At 39.4% G+C, this 14,866-nt stretch overlaps 1 protein-coding gene across 5 annotated transcripts in view; it reads left to right on the top strand.

The window, feature by feature from the left end:
* CAMK4 (calcium/calmodulin dependent protein kinase IV) overlaps positions 1–14,866 on the top strand; it is a 171,428-nt gene that overhangs the window by 144,419 nt on the left and 12,143 nt on the right. For all 5 annotated transcript variants that reach the window (XM_065045415.1, XM_005506235.4, XM_065045419.1 and 2 more), the window contains 4 exons: positions 3,758–3,848; positions 5,763–5,837; positions 9,774–9,849; positions 13,307–13,433. In XM_065045415.1, the coding sequence (XP_064901487.1) occupies positions 3,758–3,848; positions 5,763–5,837; positions 9,774–9,849; positions 13,307–13,433 (369 nt within the window). The remainder of the gene's footprint in view (positions 1–3,757; positions 3,849–5,762; positions 5,838–9,773; positions 9,850–13,306; positions 13,434–14,866) is intronic.

Below are 14,866 nucleotides of genomic sequence, written 5' to 3'. Positions count from 1 at the left end.
TAGTAGAGAACAGGCTGTCTATTTTACAATGAGTACACAATGCCCAAAGCTATACTCCAGACTGGCAGAGTCTTTGAACTTATGCTGCAGAGACACTGCCTGCAAAGCAGCGTGGTGCTTATTAAAATCAATGTGAGAAATAAGGTGAAGAGCAATCAAAATAGAGCATATATAAACTGAAATTACTGTTACACAAAGTGGATTACACTAAGTTAACTAAATCCATTTCTTAATCAAGATAGTTTAACTTAGAATACTGTTCATATATGTATAAGACAAGGTAGTTACTGAATAGTCTTCAATACCAGGAGCTGTTATGCCACATGCGGAGCAAAACTGCTGGGACTGGTGAAAACTTGCAAACAAGCCCAAGGATATTCACCAAGTATGGGGAAAATGCTGAAAAGGGACACAGAGTTGGAACCTTTCATAGTGGGTTGTGTAGCAGGAGACATGCTCAGCGAATGGCTGATGGCTCAGGCTGGACAACAGGGGGTCCTGTCACTGCGTGTGCCAGAGACCTTTAGTAACAAGACCATTTGGAGACAGGTACCTTTTACAGAAGTCCGGCCAGTGGTTTCTCCCCTCCGAGGGCTGGGAATCCAGAGGCTAGCTGGCACTTTTGTTGGCTGAAGAATGGGATTTCTGCGCCAGTGAAAACCTTTTGGTTCATTTTGCTGCTTTGTCTATTAGTCCACAACAAAACTATTTACCTTATTGGCCAACCTCAATGAAATTTCATAGGAGGCTAGGTCTAAAAGTGACGAGATGACAACAGTATGTCTGTTAAACCTATGGCCTGGCAGCTCGAGGCAACTCTGTCTGCATGCACAGCTGATCTGAGCACCACGGGTATCATCTTGTGCCCAAATATCAAGTCAAGAAAGAGAAACAGTGGGAGAGAGAGGACGGAGCAGCAGGGACTGAGATTAGGGATTCTAGCAGCCATGACGGGATCTGTGTGGACCTCAGGGAGAGGTCCGAGGAGGTACTAAGGGTGGGTAGGGTTTCTGGGGTAGGGGAAGGTGAGCAGGAATGCTGGGGAGATAAAGGAAGGTGTGGTGGAGAAGGTGGGAATAGCTGTGGGTGCTGTGAGGAGGGGACATGAGAGAGTGAGCTCAGGCTATTGCACTGGTGTTCTTTGAAAGATGTGGGCTAGGTTATTGAGGCAATTCACATTTGTTGGGCACACCTGTCTTGTGAGTTTTCTGCAAATGGCAGGTTACATAGAGGAGGACAATTTTCCTACATAGGGTCCTATAAGTTTGTAATAAAAACAAGCATTCACACTGCAAGTTTAATATGAATCTTTTAAAAAGTCAGTCAGTCATGAGGCACAGGCTGGGTTTTCAGATGCCATCAGTATGGTTCTTTGTTGTGTTTGAGACGGAGCCATGTGAGCCAGTCTCACTGTACTGCTTAAAACGAAGGAAAAGTTGAACAGCTTCTCCCAGAGTTTTTCCCAGATTTCCCTCCCACAAAAATGTAATTCTGGGAAGAGATTCTGTTTTCAGGCTCACACCATAAAATGTTTTAAGATTGTGGGCATATGTAGAAAAGTACCTGCTAAAAGACTACAGACTTGGCTGGAAAATTTCTCTGGACAAATATGGTCGAGGATTTTTTGTACAAATGAATCGGAAATGTCTGCTTTGCACCAAGCTATCATAAAATGTCTGATCCTTCTCACTCCTACAGAGTCAGCTAAAGCGATTTGCAGCACATGAACACAGATTGGTTCAGACATCTTTCTGTCCACTCCAACTTGATTGCTTTTGGTGCACTCCCTCTGTGCCACTATTAGTTCTGCATGTCAAACACATCAGTGACGTTCTGTGGGAGTATCTTTGCTACAGTTATGTCTTCATTGGCAGATAATGATAAATAAAATGATAAAATGATATAATGATAAATTATCCAGTGTGGACATGATTGTGTGCAGCCACATATATGTAACTGAATTAAATGATGTACCAGCATGCAATCCATCATTTTCCATGTATTGTTCCCTGTTTCTACCTTGGATAACTGATTAGTTATTCGTAGAAAACACAGCTGGGACAAGCATTTAGATTTCACTGTGAAGTAAAGTAGATGATCTACATTAACATTTCTAAATTTGGCTGATCTCCACAAGCCACATCATGACAAATACTGCAACTTTAGGATTTTAGCAAAAGTCAACATAAAATATTTATTGCACTATAAGACATGCACATTTAAAGAGCTCTCAGTGTCACTAAAACAAAAGGAAAGGGCAATGTATCCTTACCTAATGTTATTTAATCACTGGAAACTTATACAAACTAGAACTCCAATGAGATACACAGTCAAGAATTCATCTCAGATGCCAACTCAAGTGCACACTGTGGCCATGCTTTCTAGATGAATATTCAACCATTTCTCTTTTGCTGTGTAACAGTGCACACACAAATTTTTATAATAGCGAAAACACAGCTGAGAGGTGCTACTAAAACAGAGACCAGGAGATTTTCAAATAAGATTATGTGATTCTGCCCTTAAGCATTTTTCTTCCAGCGCTTCAAAGGTTTCTGCTGAATGTTTTATCAGCAAGAAAAACAAAATTTGTTTCACTAGTTTGTCCTTTTTTTGTCTGTCAGTAAATTATATATTTTTTCTGTGTCTGTCTGTAGCAGTGTAAGAGGCAACCATATGTACAAAGCTGGTGAAGGGTCTAAAGAATGAGTCTTGTAAGGAGAGACTGAGAGAACTGGGGTTCTTTAGCCTGGAGAAAAGGAGGCTGAGGGGTGACCTTATCACTCTCTACAACTACCTGAAAGGAGGTTATTGGTCTCTTCTCCCAGGAAGTGAACGATAAGACGAGAAGAGTTGGCCTCATGTTGCACCAGGAGTGGTTTAGAATCGATACGAGGAAAAATTTCTTCACGGAAAGGCTTGTGAAGCAGTCAGCCAGGCTGCCCAGGGAAGTGGTTGAGTCACCATCCCTGGAGGTATCTAAAAGACACATAGATGAGGTTCTTGGGGACGTGGTTTAAAGGTGCACTTGGCAGTGTTAGGCTAACAGTTGGACTCAGTGATCTTAAAGGTCTTTTCCAGGCTAAATGACTGTGATTCTATGATTCTGTATTCCAGAAATTCTTCTTTCCATTAGTGTAAGGCTGGCAGGTGCAGCATCTTTAAAGGAATTCAGTGATCAGTGAATTCACATGTATTACATATGCTTCAGTAAGACAGATGAATTTTTGAGACACTGAAATTGGGTGGTTTTAAAACCCTTGAGAAGTCTGCTCCAGGGATCTCAAGGATTTTAGAGTTGGCCCAGGACACATACTGCATCCTTTCTGCTCAGATATGTCTCTTTAATAGTTTACTAGTTGTATAAGCATTTTCTTATCTTTCAAAATGTTATAATATGAAGAAACTACCTTCCTCTGAAACAGACTTCGGTATCTCAACATCTATTACCTTGCTTCCTAGAAGCTACCACTGTATTTAAAAAGTCAATAATACTTTCTGAGATGTTTTTCTTCTCAAAATAACTTGATGCTATCTTTGCCTTTCCAAATTTTAGTTTCCTATTCAAAAACAATAAGCATCCAAGAATCCTGTGCTGAGCAGGTTTACAGAAAAAAAGAGCTGCTGAAAATTCATTGACTCACGTGTCACCGTGTAGCAGATTATTAATCTCTGCTATAGATTATTCAGAAGATGTTAACTCATGCTTGGCCATAACTTCTTATTTTCACTTAAAAGTTTTGATTTTCTCTTTTTCCAGTACCTGCATGCAAATGGCATTGTGCATCGTGACTTGAAGCCAGAAAATCTACTCTATGCAACACCAGCACCAGATGCACCACTAAAAATTGGTGAGCAGTATTGAATGTATGCTTCCCTAGTTCCTTTGTACCAGTAATGTGTGCTAATTTATGCTTACAGTATATGTGTCTCACCACTACTTTATTCAAAGCTAGTGCTTTCTGTCAAATGAACAACATGGTACTTCTTCAGCAGCACAGCTCTGCATGGAGGTTTCAAAACCGATAAAAACTAGATACTTGCTTAGAGAAGTTAGAGCCAAATTTGTGCAGAACATGGCAGAAGATAAAGCACTCAGGAGAAACAAGAAGGCTCATGAGATCAGCATGCAGCTGTGTGCACAACTGTGCCCCTTTTTGTTTCTTAAAATAGTATCTTAAGAGGAAGGATTTGTTGGCATGAAAGAACAAGTGTGGAGATAAGCAGTGGAAAGCAAACTGAGGAAGGTTGTCTTCTGTTTCAAAGGTAGATTTGAGGGATAAGAAGTGATCTTTGCTAAGAGTATAGGGAAGGTGTCTGAAGCACAGTCAGCACTGTGAGTGGATTAGGAGGGACACAGTGAGACCAGGTTCTCCTAAACAGGGATGTGTTATGTTGTTGATGGCAGCTGCTTGCAAAGGCCATGACCTTTAAAATTGCTGGGTGTGCCCTGGTTTTGCTTGAGCAAAGAAGAGCTCGGTGCAACACTCTTGAGATGTGCATAACCAGTCTCAAATATAACACTACCTTGTGTTCCCTTACTGGGGAGTGTGTGAACATGCAAGGAGTGTTGCCACATTCATCATGGGTTTCAGGAGCCAGATTTCCATGAACTAGTTTCAAGCCACTTAATATAAATTTTTTAAAAAGCTGTGCATCTCAGGATGATGGTTTCTTAATTTACATTTTATCCTAGTTCTTATCTGTTCTGGAAGGGCCCTAAACAGCTGTAACATGATAGTTTAATGCAGCAGCCAGTGGCCTTAGTTTGATGACCAGATTGGTGTACAGGCTTCTGAAACATTTTCCTAAATGCTGTGATTCTTTGCCTTCTGCCTAAGATTATTGTCTTGTTTAAATTGAGATCTGATTTACGAGTGGCCGTGTTTATAAAAATAAAGTGTATTTCTGTTTATATAAATAATAATGCATAAATGATTACCATTTAGGGACAAGCAAACCCTACCTATGCATTTCTAGAATAAAATATGAACTATTCTTATCCTGATCTTGAGTCAAAACATTCCCTTTTATATTCACTGTAACAAACCAAAAATACTTTCGTTTTGCATTTTTTAAGGCTACATGGCATCACCTAAATTGAAATTCTAAGCAGCTGAGTTTATTCTCAATGAATAGTAAAAGTGTTGTGGAGACTTCAGTTTTTCTGTCTTTTAAGAAATGAGTCATGCAAGTATTATGTGTAACGTTATGAAGCCTCTTGCCATCTAGGTAGTAATTCAGTGTGGAAACACAACAAAAAGGAAGATCAGTACTTCTTCCAGCACAACCTCCATGTCTCTAAAAGCCCCCTACCAAAATACTGCTGGGATTTTGTCTTGCAGGGACTGCTTGCTCTGATCTTTATCCCAGAAATCACTGATGCACATTTTTTTGACCCAAAATTGTTCTGTTAATTTTATTGGATTACACATACAGTGGAAGCTGGATATATACCTAGAACGCATTTCTGGCTCACTGTTTGTACACTCTTAGATGTCCTGTTTTATTCAATTTGCGTAGTCTTCAGGATAAAATGCAAGCTCTTTTTCTGTCAAGAAAGAGCCAGGAATACTCGTTAGTACAGGCAAATTTTCCTTCTGGATTGCAGCCTCAGTAGATTCTTTAAATTTATCTTTATCTCTGGAAATGACAGTACTGTTCATTTAATGAATAAACGTTCATTTAATTACATATGCAATGTAAAAAAAGAGGTGATTTTATAAGGAAATAAGAACATTAATATTTCTAAACAATCTTAACAGCTGACTTTGGACTTTCCAAGATTGTGGAAGATCAGGTGACCATGAAGACAGTTTGTGGAACTCCAGGGTACTGTGGTACGTTGTTTTATTATTTATTGTATGCTCTGCATTTCATGTGAGGATGTAACATTTTCCAAGATGAAATGCTTTATCCTAAGGTCAAAATTTAAAAAACCCATGAAAAGCAGAAACAGAAAACCAAAATTCATAATTCGCACTGGGTTAAATTTTTCTAAACTCATGTTCTCTAGCACCGAAACTTAATAATCAAAACAAATGTTATGGTGCAAGTTCATTACTTGCATGCAGATAAGTTTGATCATCCTAAAAATGCTGAAAATACTAAAATAATACTGGAGTGGCACTGGAAGAAGTTTAAACTATCAAAGGCATGGTAGAAAAAACTAAAAATTTGTGGAGTTCATAACAATTATGAATATTTGAATTGAATAGTGAATTTGTCTTAAAGTTCTGTTTTGTTTTGTTTTTAACATAGAGGAAAACAAATTTTTCCTTAAAGTTGGGTCACAAATTAATTCCCTAAACCCAAAACATTTCAGAAAATACATGGTTTTAAATGCAGGCTTGTGTCAAGCCAGTCTGGTCCACACTGGAGTGCAACCTGTATAACAGAACTATTAGCAGAATATCAAGGACTGCCTAGTGGCAGATCTTTTCAACTGGGGTGACTGCTGTAGATCTAGTAATCTCTTTCAGCAGTAAAACAGCCTTAGCACTTTAAACTAATCCTGTTTTCTCCTAAACAAAATGAGAACAAAATCTTAAGTTTGCTTTGCTTTTACCAAGACAGTGAGAGTTGTCAACAACCACTGCTTATCAAAATGTCTAATTTGCCTGTGCATTCACAATACTTCAACAAGCATGAGTTTATGAGTGACTTCAGAGCAAACATCTGACTCACGAGCTTAGCACTGTAATACATAAGGATGGAAATTTTAACTCCTTTAGTAATTTAGAAATTAGGTAATTATATACGTAATGATGTTGGGTTTGTATTTTTCAGTTTGTGGCTTTTAATTACACTTTCTACTTGTTTAACTGTGGAAGATTTGCACAAAGTATAGAAACAGTGTTTTGTCTCAGTTGTCCTCTTCTTACATGTCTGTGTTTTTTTCCAAAATCACAGCTAGTTCGTGCTTCTTGGTCTTCTAGCTTTTAATAAAGTAGAGCATCTAATCTGAATGCACACAAATCAGCACTGATACTTCAAGTTAAAACAAATTTCCATAGAATCACATTTAGGTTAAAATATGTTCCCTCACTGTCATATGAATGAGTTTTTGATAAGCAAATGAAAAAACGTAGTACTGGTAACAGTTATTACTGTTCTGGTTGTCTTCAGTCGTGACAGTTATACTACAAATACCATAAAACTGTAGTTAGTATTTATCCCTTTTTATACATGTCTTTTTATACTACAAAAATGGGATAAGGCTTATTCCCATAGAAGAATACCCAGAGTAGGGCTGACTTCGTGGGTAAAGTTGAGGCAGAATGTCTATGCTGAGAATAAAGGAGCTTTGTGCCTATGGACATGGACCTGCAATCCTTGCTTTACAACCCAAGTTCAATGATTGTGCACAATTCCTGGTGCCTGGAAATTATTCAAGCATTACTTTCCAGAAGCAGTTGAAACCCAGGAGGAATACTGTTGAAGTGCCAAATTAAACTATGAATAATTGATAGTCACAGGCTGCCAACTCCCACATCCTGCCCACCCAGCTATCAGCAGCTTCTCCAGAAAGGACACAGCAACAAAAACACATACCAGAGTTTGGATACTTTGGCATCAAGACTTGCCAATCTACAGTCCCTGGAACATGCAGAGCAATGCAGAAACCAAAAAGATAGTCACAAAGAACGTAACTTGCTGAGACATTGTGCTTTCAGTGAACTTAAGAAAAAGGGCATAAGTGATTTCTGACAGCAGCAAATACATATAAGAGAGTACAGAGCAGTGATTCATGATCGATGTGTTACAACCAACATCTAAACTAGCAGCAGTGTATCAGTCAAATCCATTTCCCAAAAGCAAACTTCTGGAAATATTAAAAACTCGTATTTACAAGACGTATAACTATGTAATCACAGTCCAGACAGCCAGGCAAACCTGTATATATAGATTTTTTGGTCTCCTTTTTACAATACTGAGGTGGAAGTACTAGAAAAGTGAAAGAAGGGCAGAAAGTGTGGTTTTGTCCTTATCCTGAGCAAGAAGACATCCCAAGAAACATTGTATTCTCTAGAAGAGGAAGCATATTGGTCATTAAACAGAAAAACTGTCCTATTTACCTCAGGACCCCTCAGGTGGCATTAACAAACATGGCAGGGAGAATGATGGTTAACGTCTATTTTCTTGGTCTGTCTCCATCTCTTCCTCTGAGGCCACTGGCTGCTTTGCCTGTAGGTTGCCCTGTTAGCTGTGAGTTGACCTGAGCTAAAATCAGCTTGTATATATTGTCCCTTCTGATAAACAGCCCCTCTCTATTCATCAGTTTATCTTGCAGAAGAATAAGGAAGCAGGGGAAGTTTGTGCTTAGACTGGCAAGCTTTTGCCCAGCTGCCAGCTGTATGAGTGGTATGTGGAAAACTTAGTGATTAATGTCCTTTGCCTTCTATATTAATGCTTTGTAAAAATGCTTGATATGTTCCCTGCCTGGTAAATCCTTCAGGTAAGTTCAAGTCTGAGCCAGCTGCCTGGGGGCCATCAGGGAGTTATGTCTACTCTGATTAGAATCTTGCCTGGGGGAGCCTTGTTCCCCCAGGATGTTGCTCCCACCGGCTTGGAGCAAAGCAGGACTGTGCCGGCAGCCTCTGTCAGTCTGGATGGATAACCAACACTTCGGGCTGAGCAGGGAGCTGCTGCGCATTTCGGGAAGCCACAGCCCTTCTTGGCCCTGCTGCTTATGGCTGTGAAAGTGTAATGTGGGAAGGTGAAGAGAAGCGTGCCATGCTGTGGCATTGATGCACGTAGGTGCAGCAAGTCCAGTGTGCCCCAGAAATGTGACAGCCATCCCACATGCATCATTAAGTCAGTGAACTCAGGGGCTGTGCTGCCATCCCATACCTCTGATGGATATTAATATAGATACAATGATTCCTGAGAAGAAGGGCTACTGAAACATGAAAGTGTGGCTTAGCAGTGTCTTTTTAATTATTTTTTTTCCAGATTAGTTGGGTATTTTTGTGTGTGGCCAAAAGGTGAAGGAGGGAGGGGTCTTGCCTCCTCCAGTATCAATCACTTCTGTTTCCTCCTCTGGAGATGTCGTATTTTCATCCTGCCACCTCAGGAGCTTTGCCCAGAGAGGTTTGCCCAGTTGGAAGCAAATATCGAGCTATGAGCCCTGGGGCATGTGAGCCAGGGGCACTTGAGGTAGTCACAGTTTGAGTGTGCGACCATGGACATTTATAGTCACACGCACTAGCAGAAGATACTGGCTTCAGGATACAGCAGTCTGCACAGCCTTCCCCAAGGTGTCTCTGTCAAGCTGCTTGGGCAGAGATTAACTCTTCTTTTCTGTTTCAGAGCCAGAGTCTCCTGAGACTGCCTGGCCTTTCCATCTGCTCCGCATTGCGGCAAAAGTAATTGCCCAAAATGGTCTTGTCTTTCCTTACGAGTAAAACAGAATACCCAAAATAAAACCCAAATAAAGGACCAAATAAATAAGTAAAATACTGAAGTAAAAGTATCACCTCCTTTGTCACATTGCAGCTCCAGTGCTCCTGTAGCATTCTGTGGTTCCTTTCACAAATCTAAAAAGCAATTTGAAACCAAATTCTGCTTCTCATTTTATTCTGGCTGTGCTTGGACATGACTTTTTGTTGCTTTATACTCAGTGAAGGGAATAATTTGCCTAATTTAGGGCTTAAATGAGCAGGCCCTAACTTTAAAATATACTTATGAGTATGCATGGAGATTAAATTGATTTCTGTGACTGCTATTTCTGCATTCAACTGTCATCTTATTGACAAGTCTTTAATCATCTGCAGCACCAGAGATACTACGGGGATGTGCCTACGGCCCTGAGGTGGACATGTGGTCTCTGGGGATTATCACCTACATCCTGTAAGTGTAGACAGTGCCAAGGAGCAATTCATTTATGAGCACCTGCAGGTTTTTATGACATGAGCTGTACCCTTGGAAAACATAAGATCTTGAACTTCGATTATGATATTCCTAATCTTATTTAAGTAAGTCAAATCCTAGAGAAGCATGGCAAAACATTCAGCTTATGTATTTGATAAATATAACACTTCTTCCTGAACAGCACCAAGGTCTGCACAGAATCACACTATTAATGGGAATGGAAAGCAACAAAACTACCAAAAGTGAAAATACAAGCGAGAAAATGCAATACGAGTGTCCAAAAGTGTTGTATGATTTTGTTTTTCCTCATTCACACAAACCGTAAGATATACTATGATCCTAAGTTGTTTCACAGCCACAGGTGGGGAAAGGAGAAGTTAAGGTACTTGCAATAGTTTCACAGTGCCTGTGAATATTCCAAATGCAGCTGCCACACCTGTGTCAGCCACAGATGCTGCCACAGCCTCAACTGCAGCATTAGTGTTGCTGTCTCACAGCATCTCAGCCAGGAGGTAGGGAACAGCTCTCATGGGTTAAATCATTAATGTTGAAGTGTTCCACTTCTTACAAGATAACCAGAGACACTGTTGGCAGAGGGCTGTGAGTGATGCTGGCCATAGCTGTTTTAAACAGTTGAAGTTGCAACTATAGACCAAAATTTTCAAACAGTTCTGTCGAAAGGTGGGCACTTGTGTCTCCATCTTAATATGGCTAGTCCTAATTCAATCGTTAAGAATTGTAATTATTTTATTGTATCAATGGCATCTTTCAAAGGAAGGTAATTGAGAAGGGAAAATTGTATCTGATGTATTGACACTTCTTCCTGTGGGAGAATAAATAATTTATTCCCTCAGCAACACCAATGCTAAGCTGGCTTGTGTAGTTGTATATAAAACTTGCAGGATGCCTTTATGAGAAGAAAGTGAGATTTTACACATAAACGTTAAAGATATGAAGGATTTTATACATCCAGGATATTTTATTTCCCCCTCTAAGTCTCATTAACTGTGCCTAGCAAGTACAGTGTATAATAATCAAATTGTTTTCTTTGTGTCTTTTGCAAAGAAAGAATTATATTTTCTTGGATTTATACTTAAAGTACTTACAAGGATATATAAACACTCTGTTGGAAATATCAGAAAGCATCATTTGTTCTGTACATAAGCTTCAAATAAGTAACATCTCTCCTTTTGAGTGCCTGTAAATAATACAATAATAATACAATACTCCCATTTGCCTTTTTGTTATTTGCTCCTTTTAAAATGTGAATTTTTGTCTCGAGGCCTAGTTCAAGTCTGTAGAAAATCACATCTCAGATATTGCCTACCAGGTGGCCATTTCTCCTCAGTTCTAGCAGTCAATGTATGGCAGAGAGATGTGAAATTTGCCACCAGGGCTGTCCCAGAGACTGGAGAGGTACTTTTTGTTTTCCCTTTTCAAAGATATGTTGATTAAGCCATGAGCTTGCCTAGTTATGCAACAATTGAGGGGCAGCTTTTGTACTTGAGAGACTTCCTTCAGCAAGACTTGTTTTGAAGTGTAGGCAAGCTCCAAGTGAGAAAATACATCAAATTCCTGTTTGAATATATGGAGTGGCATTTGCTATATGCAGCCTTTCAAAACCTTCCAGCTGTTCAGGAGGTGCCCCTGAGCCACATTAAACCTCTGCACTGGTGTAAACACAAGTGTGCGAGCTCATGCTCTGGGTGGGACACCATCAGTACAGACACTCCTCTACTTCTTCCTCCTCTGTTTCTCTCCCCCTCCCTGCTTGAAATCCAATTTAACCTGCAGGAACGAGCCAGGAAAAGAAGGTGCTAGTCAAATCCACTTGGCCATTTCTTCCACTTAGCTTTAACAATATTCCGACTTCAAAACTTTTCTATTGAGTTTAAATCTTTGTAGATCAGTATTTCTGATGGATTAGAAGCTGACACCAGAAAGGTACATGTTTAGTAACTAATTCATTAATCCTGCAGCCTAAAGGACAGTGTTGCTTGTCTCATTCTCAAGATAGTAAAGGAAATGCACTTATGTACAGTCAAAAAAGCCATTGGTGTATGTGCCTCCAAAATACAGTGGATGTAAGAGTTAACTACTGTGCAACAGAAGATGTGCATACAACTGTATCTTCTCAGCAATACAAACTGGCCTTACCACATGATTAAGAAAAACTTTGAACATGTTTTGACAGAACAATTATTCCTGAAGCAAATTGTATAAAGACCAATTGATGATAACTGTCATTTTTACATGGGAGGCACATTTACAGCTTTAACAGCAAAGAGTACTAGTTCTTTTGTATTTCTGCAGCGGGTTAGGAATGCTACTGCACATTGGAGATGCAGATAGTGGTCAACAAATACAGAGGCTTTGCCTGTAGTCAAAATCACATGGATTTAATTAAAGGTGTTTTTTCACTAACTTTCTTAAAAGGACACGACACACTGTCTCGTCATTTCTAATTGATTTTTGAAGCTGTTTATATTGATATTTCTTTATTTTGTAGATAATTGATTTAAAATGAATCAGCATAATAAAACAAAATTTCATAATAAAATGAAATCAAGAGTAGATACACTGAATCTTACCCTGGTTTAATTTACCTGATTTGAAATCACACCAGTAGTTTTATTCATCTAATTTGTCACATAGCAAAAAAAACTGTCTGCTGGAATGTTTGGGTTTTGGTTTTTTTTACGTAGAAGCATATCCATAGAAATTGTTTAGCTCAGAATACTTACTAGTTGAGTAGGAAATTCACTTTAAAGCATCTGTTTATGTGTGCAGGCATGATTAAAGTGCAATGAAGTGACAAAAAAGGACATTACATAAATGAGAACTGTCTCAATGAGTTTGCTTTCCCAGGGCCAGCAGCATGGATCTCTGTCAGGAACTGTTAGCAAAAAAATTGAGATTAAAATAGAAAACATCATTATGGTAATTTGCAATGCCATGGTGTGCCAATGCTGGCTGGAGTTTGCACCCATTTTGAGAAGACACACAACTGGAGAAGATTCACAGAAGACAGTAGGGATGAGCAAAAGTTTCAGACTGAGGAATGATTAAATAGTCCAAGCCTGAAACCAGCAGAGTAAAGAGCTGCTAGAAAATTTTTATAGGTATGTAGAAGGTAAACAGATATGAGCTGTTGCATGGCTACTCATATGGTAAACCCCTATATTAATAGTTCCAATTACAGGCATGTGAAAATGGAAAATTTACAATTTGATTAGCCTTTGCAATGGTTATAAATGCTTATGACTACATGTTGCTCTGCTGTGTAAAATTAGGAGTTCATAAGCACATCCAGATCTGGTTTCCCAAAGTTGTATACAGGACGCAAAGTAGGGAAAGATAATTCCAGAATCTGTTTGTAACAGCCCAAGACTAATTAATCTTTGATAAATTTACTTCTTTTTTCTTATCCTGGCAGACTTTGTGGCTTTGAACCATTTTATGATGAAAGGGGAGATCAGTACATGTTTAAGAGGATCCTGAACTGTGAATATGACTTTGTGTCCCCCTGGTGGGATGATGTTTCCCTGAATGCCAAGGATTTAGTAAGTAATGTGAAAATGAGACTGGACTGTCTTTGCTGATATGTATTTGGCTAGTATCATTTCCACTGAGAGAGTTCATTTTGTGGTAGGTGCAGAGTAATTGGTAATTAACTTTTAGTTAACTTTTCATATAGGTCCTTGCTTTTCTGCTTATAATTTCTGGTATATTATGGTGCTGTTAAATATTCCCTGTTATCCCAGTGCTATAATTCTGCACTCAAAACCGTGGATGTTCAGGACCTTCTGTGAACTAAGTCACAGATCGTTGGCAGCTGTCACAACATTCATGCATGTTAGCTCAGTTTTATTGTTCCTCTTTGCAGGGCAACCACCTTCAGGGGAAGGTAGAAATAAGCCCTATATTTTGTCCAGTTTTCAAATCTGAATTTGGGAGGAAGAATATAAAAAGCAGTGAAATCATCATACTTTAGACCCCAGCCCTCCCCCCACCCCCCCACTTGCTTTTACTGGCAGCCTTTTTCTGTCCATTGAAGCTTTTTCTCAGTAAATTAAAAGAGACTCATTACTTTTAAACATGGTCCATTTGCAAAATGCAAGGGCTGGCATAATATCTGCACTTTATTCTTCTCTTATTGGATAAAGTAAATTGGATCCAGGAGATACTGATCTGCAATGGTAGGTATGCTTGAGTTTGATTTTTAGTCAACTATAACATGCATAATTCAGTTATTTCATTAACACTGAAGACACAAGTGCTCAGTTCCATAGTAGTTGTATAAACTGTGCCATAAAATGCTGCACAATTAGTGTTTGTAAAGTACTTCAGGATGCCTCAAATGGAAAGACTGTAGAAGTTCAAAGTACTTTTTTGTTATATTGGATGTGAAGTTTTTATAAGGTCAAAAGATATAATTTACTGCCCTGTGTCATCAAAACTCAGATAAACAGCAGCCTGCAGCAAATCTGCTCATTTATTGTATACAGAGAGCTTTGATCCAAACTGGTCCCTACCATTTTGCTACAGTAAAGCTCAGAGTTTCAAGTTTGAACACTGTATAGCAAGTTGTAGGTAAAGGTGAAGCCCATGGCTCTTCAAAACCCATCCTGTGGGCAGTTCTGGGCTGTTCACTTGAAGAGATTTGCTTAACTTGACCTCTTCAGGGGACACACAGCAGATATTCATCATGGTGCCTGTTCTCCTTTGCCCACTTCAAGGCATCAATACTCTTTGTAGGAATATTTGAGGGGGCCCTAAAGCGAGTCCTCCCCTCACACTTGGGCACATAGCAGTGGTGGAGCCCTGTGCTGTCTCTTGCACTCTGCTCCAAGAGGGTGTTCAGTCAGGAGAGTTGCATTTAAGTGTGGCTCTGCTGAGCACCATCTGTGTACTGCTCCGCTCCATCTGCACCCTTGTTTTTTTAAAAACACCACTTGTCGAGACTTAGAGCAAAACCCATGAAATACAGCTTGAC

The sequence above is a fragment of the Columba livia genome, chromosome Z (genome assembly GCF_036013475.1).
Source record: "Columba livia isolate bColLiv1 breed racing homer chromosome Z, bColLiv1.pat.W.v2, whole genome shotgun sequence".
Taxonomy (NCBI): domain Eukaryota; kingdom Metazoa; phylum Chordata; class Aves; order Columbiformes; family Columbidae; genus Columba; species Columba livia.
Note: the sequence above shows the minus strand (reverse complement) of the source record. Positions and strands in the feature narration are given on the sequence as shown.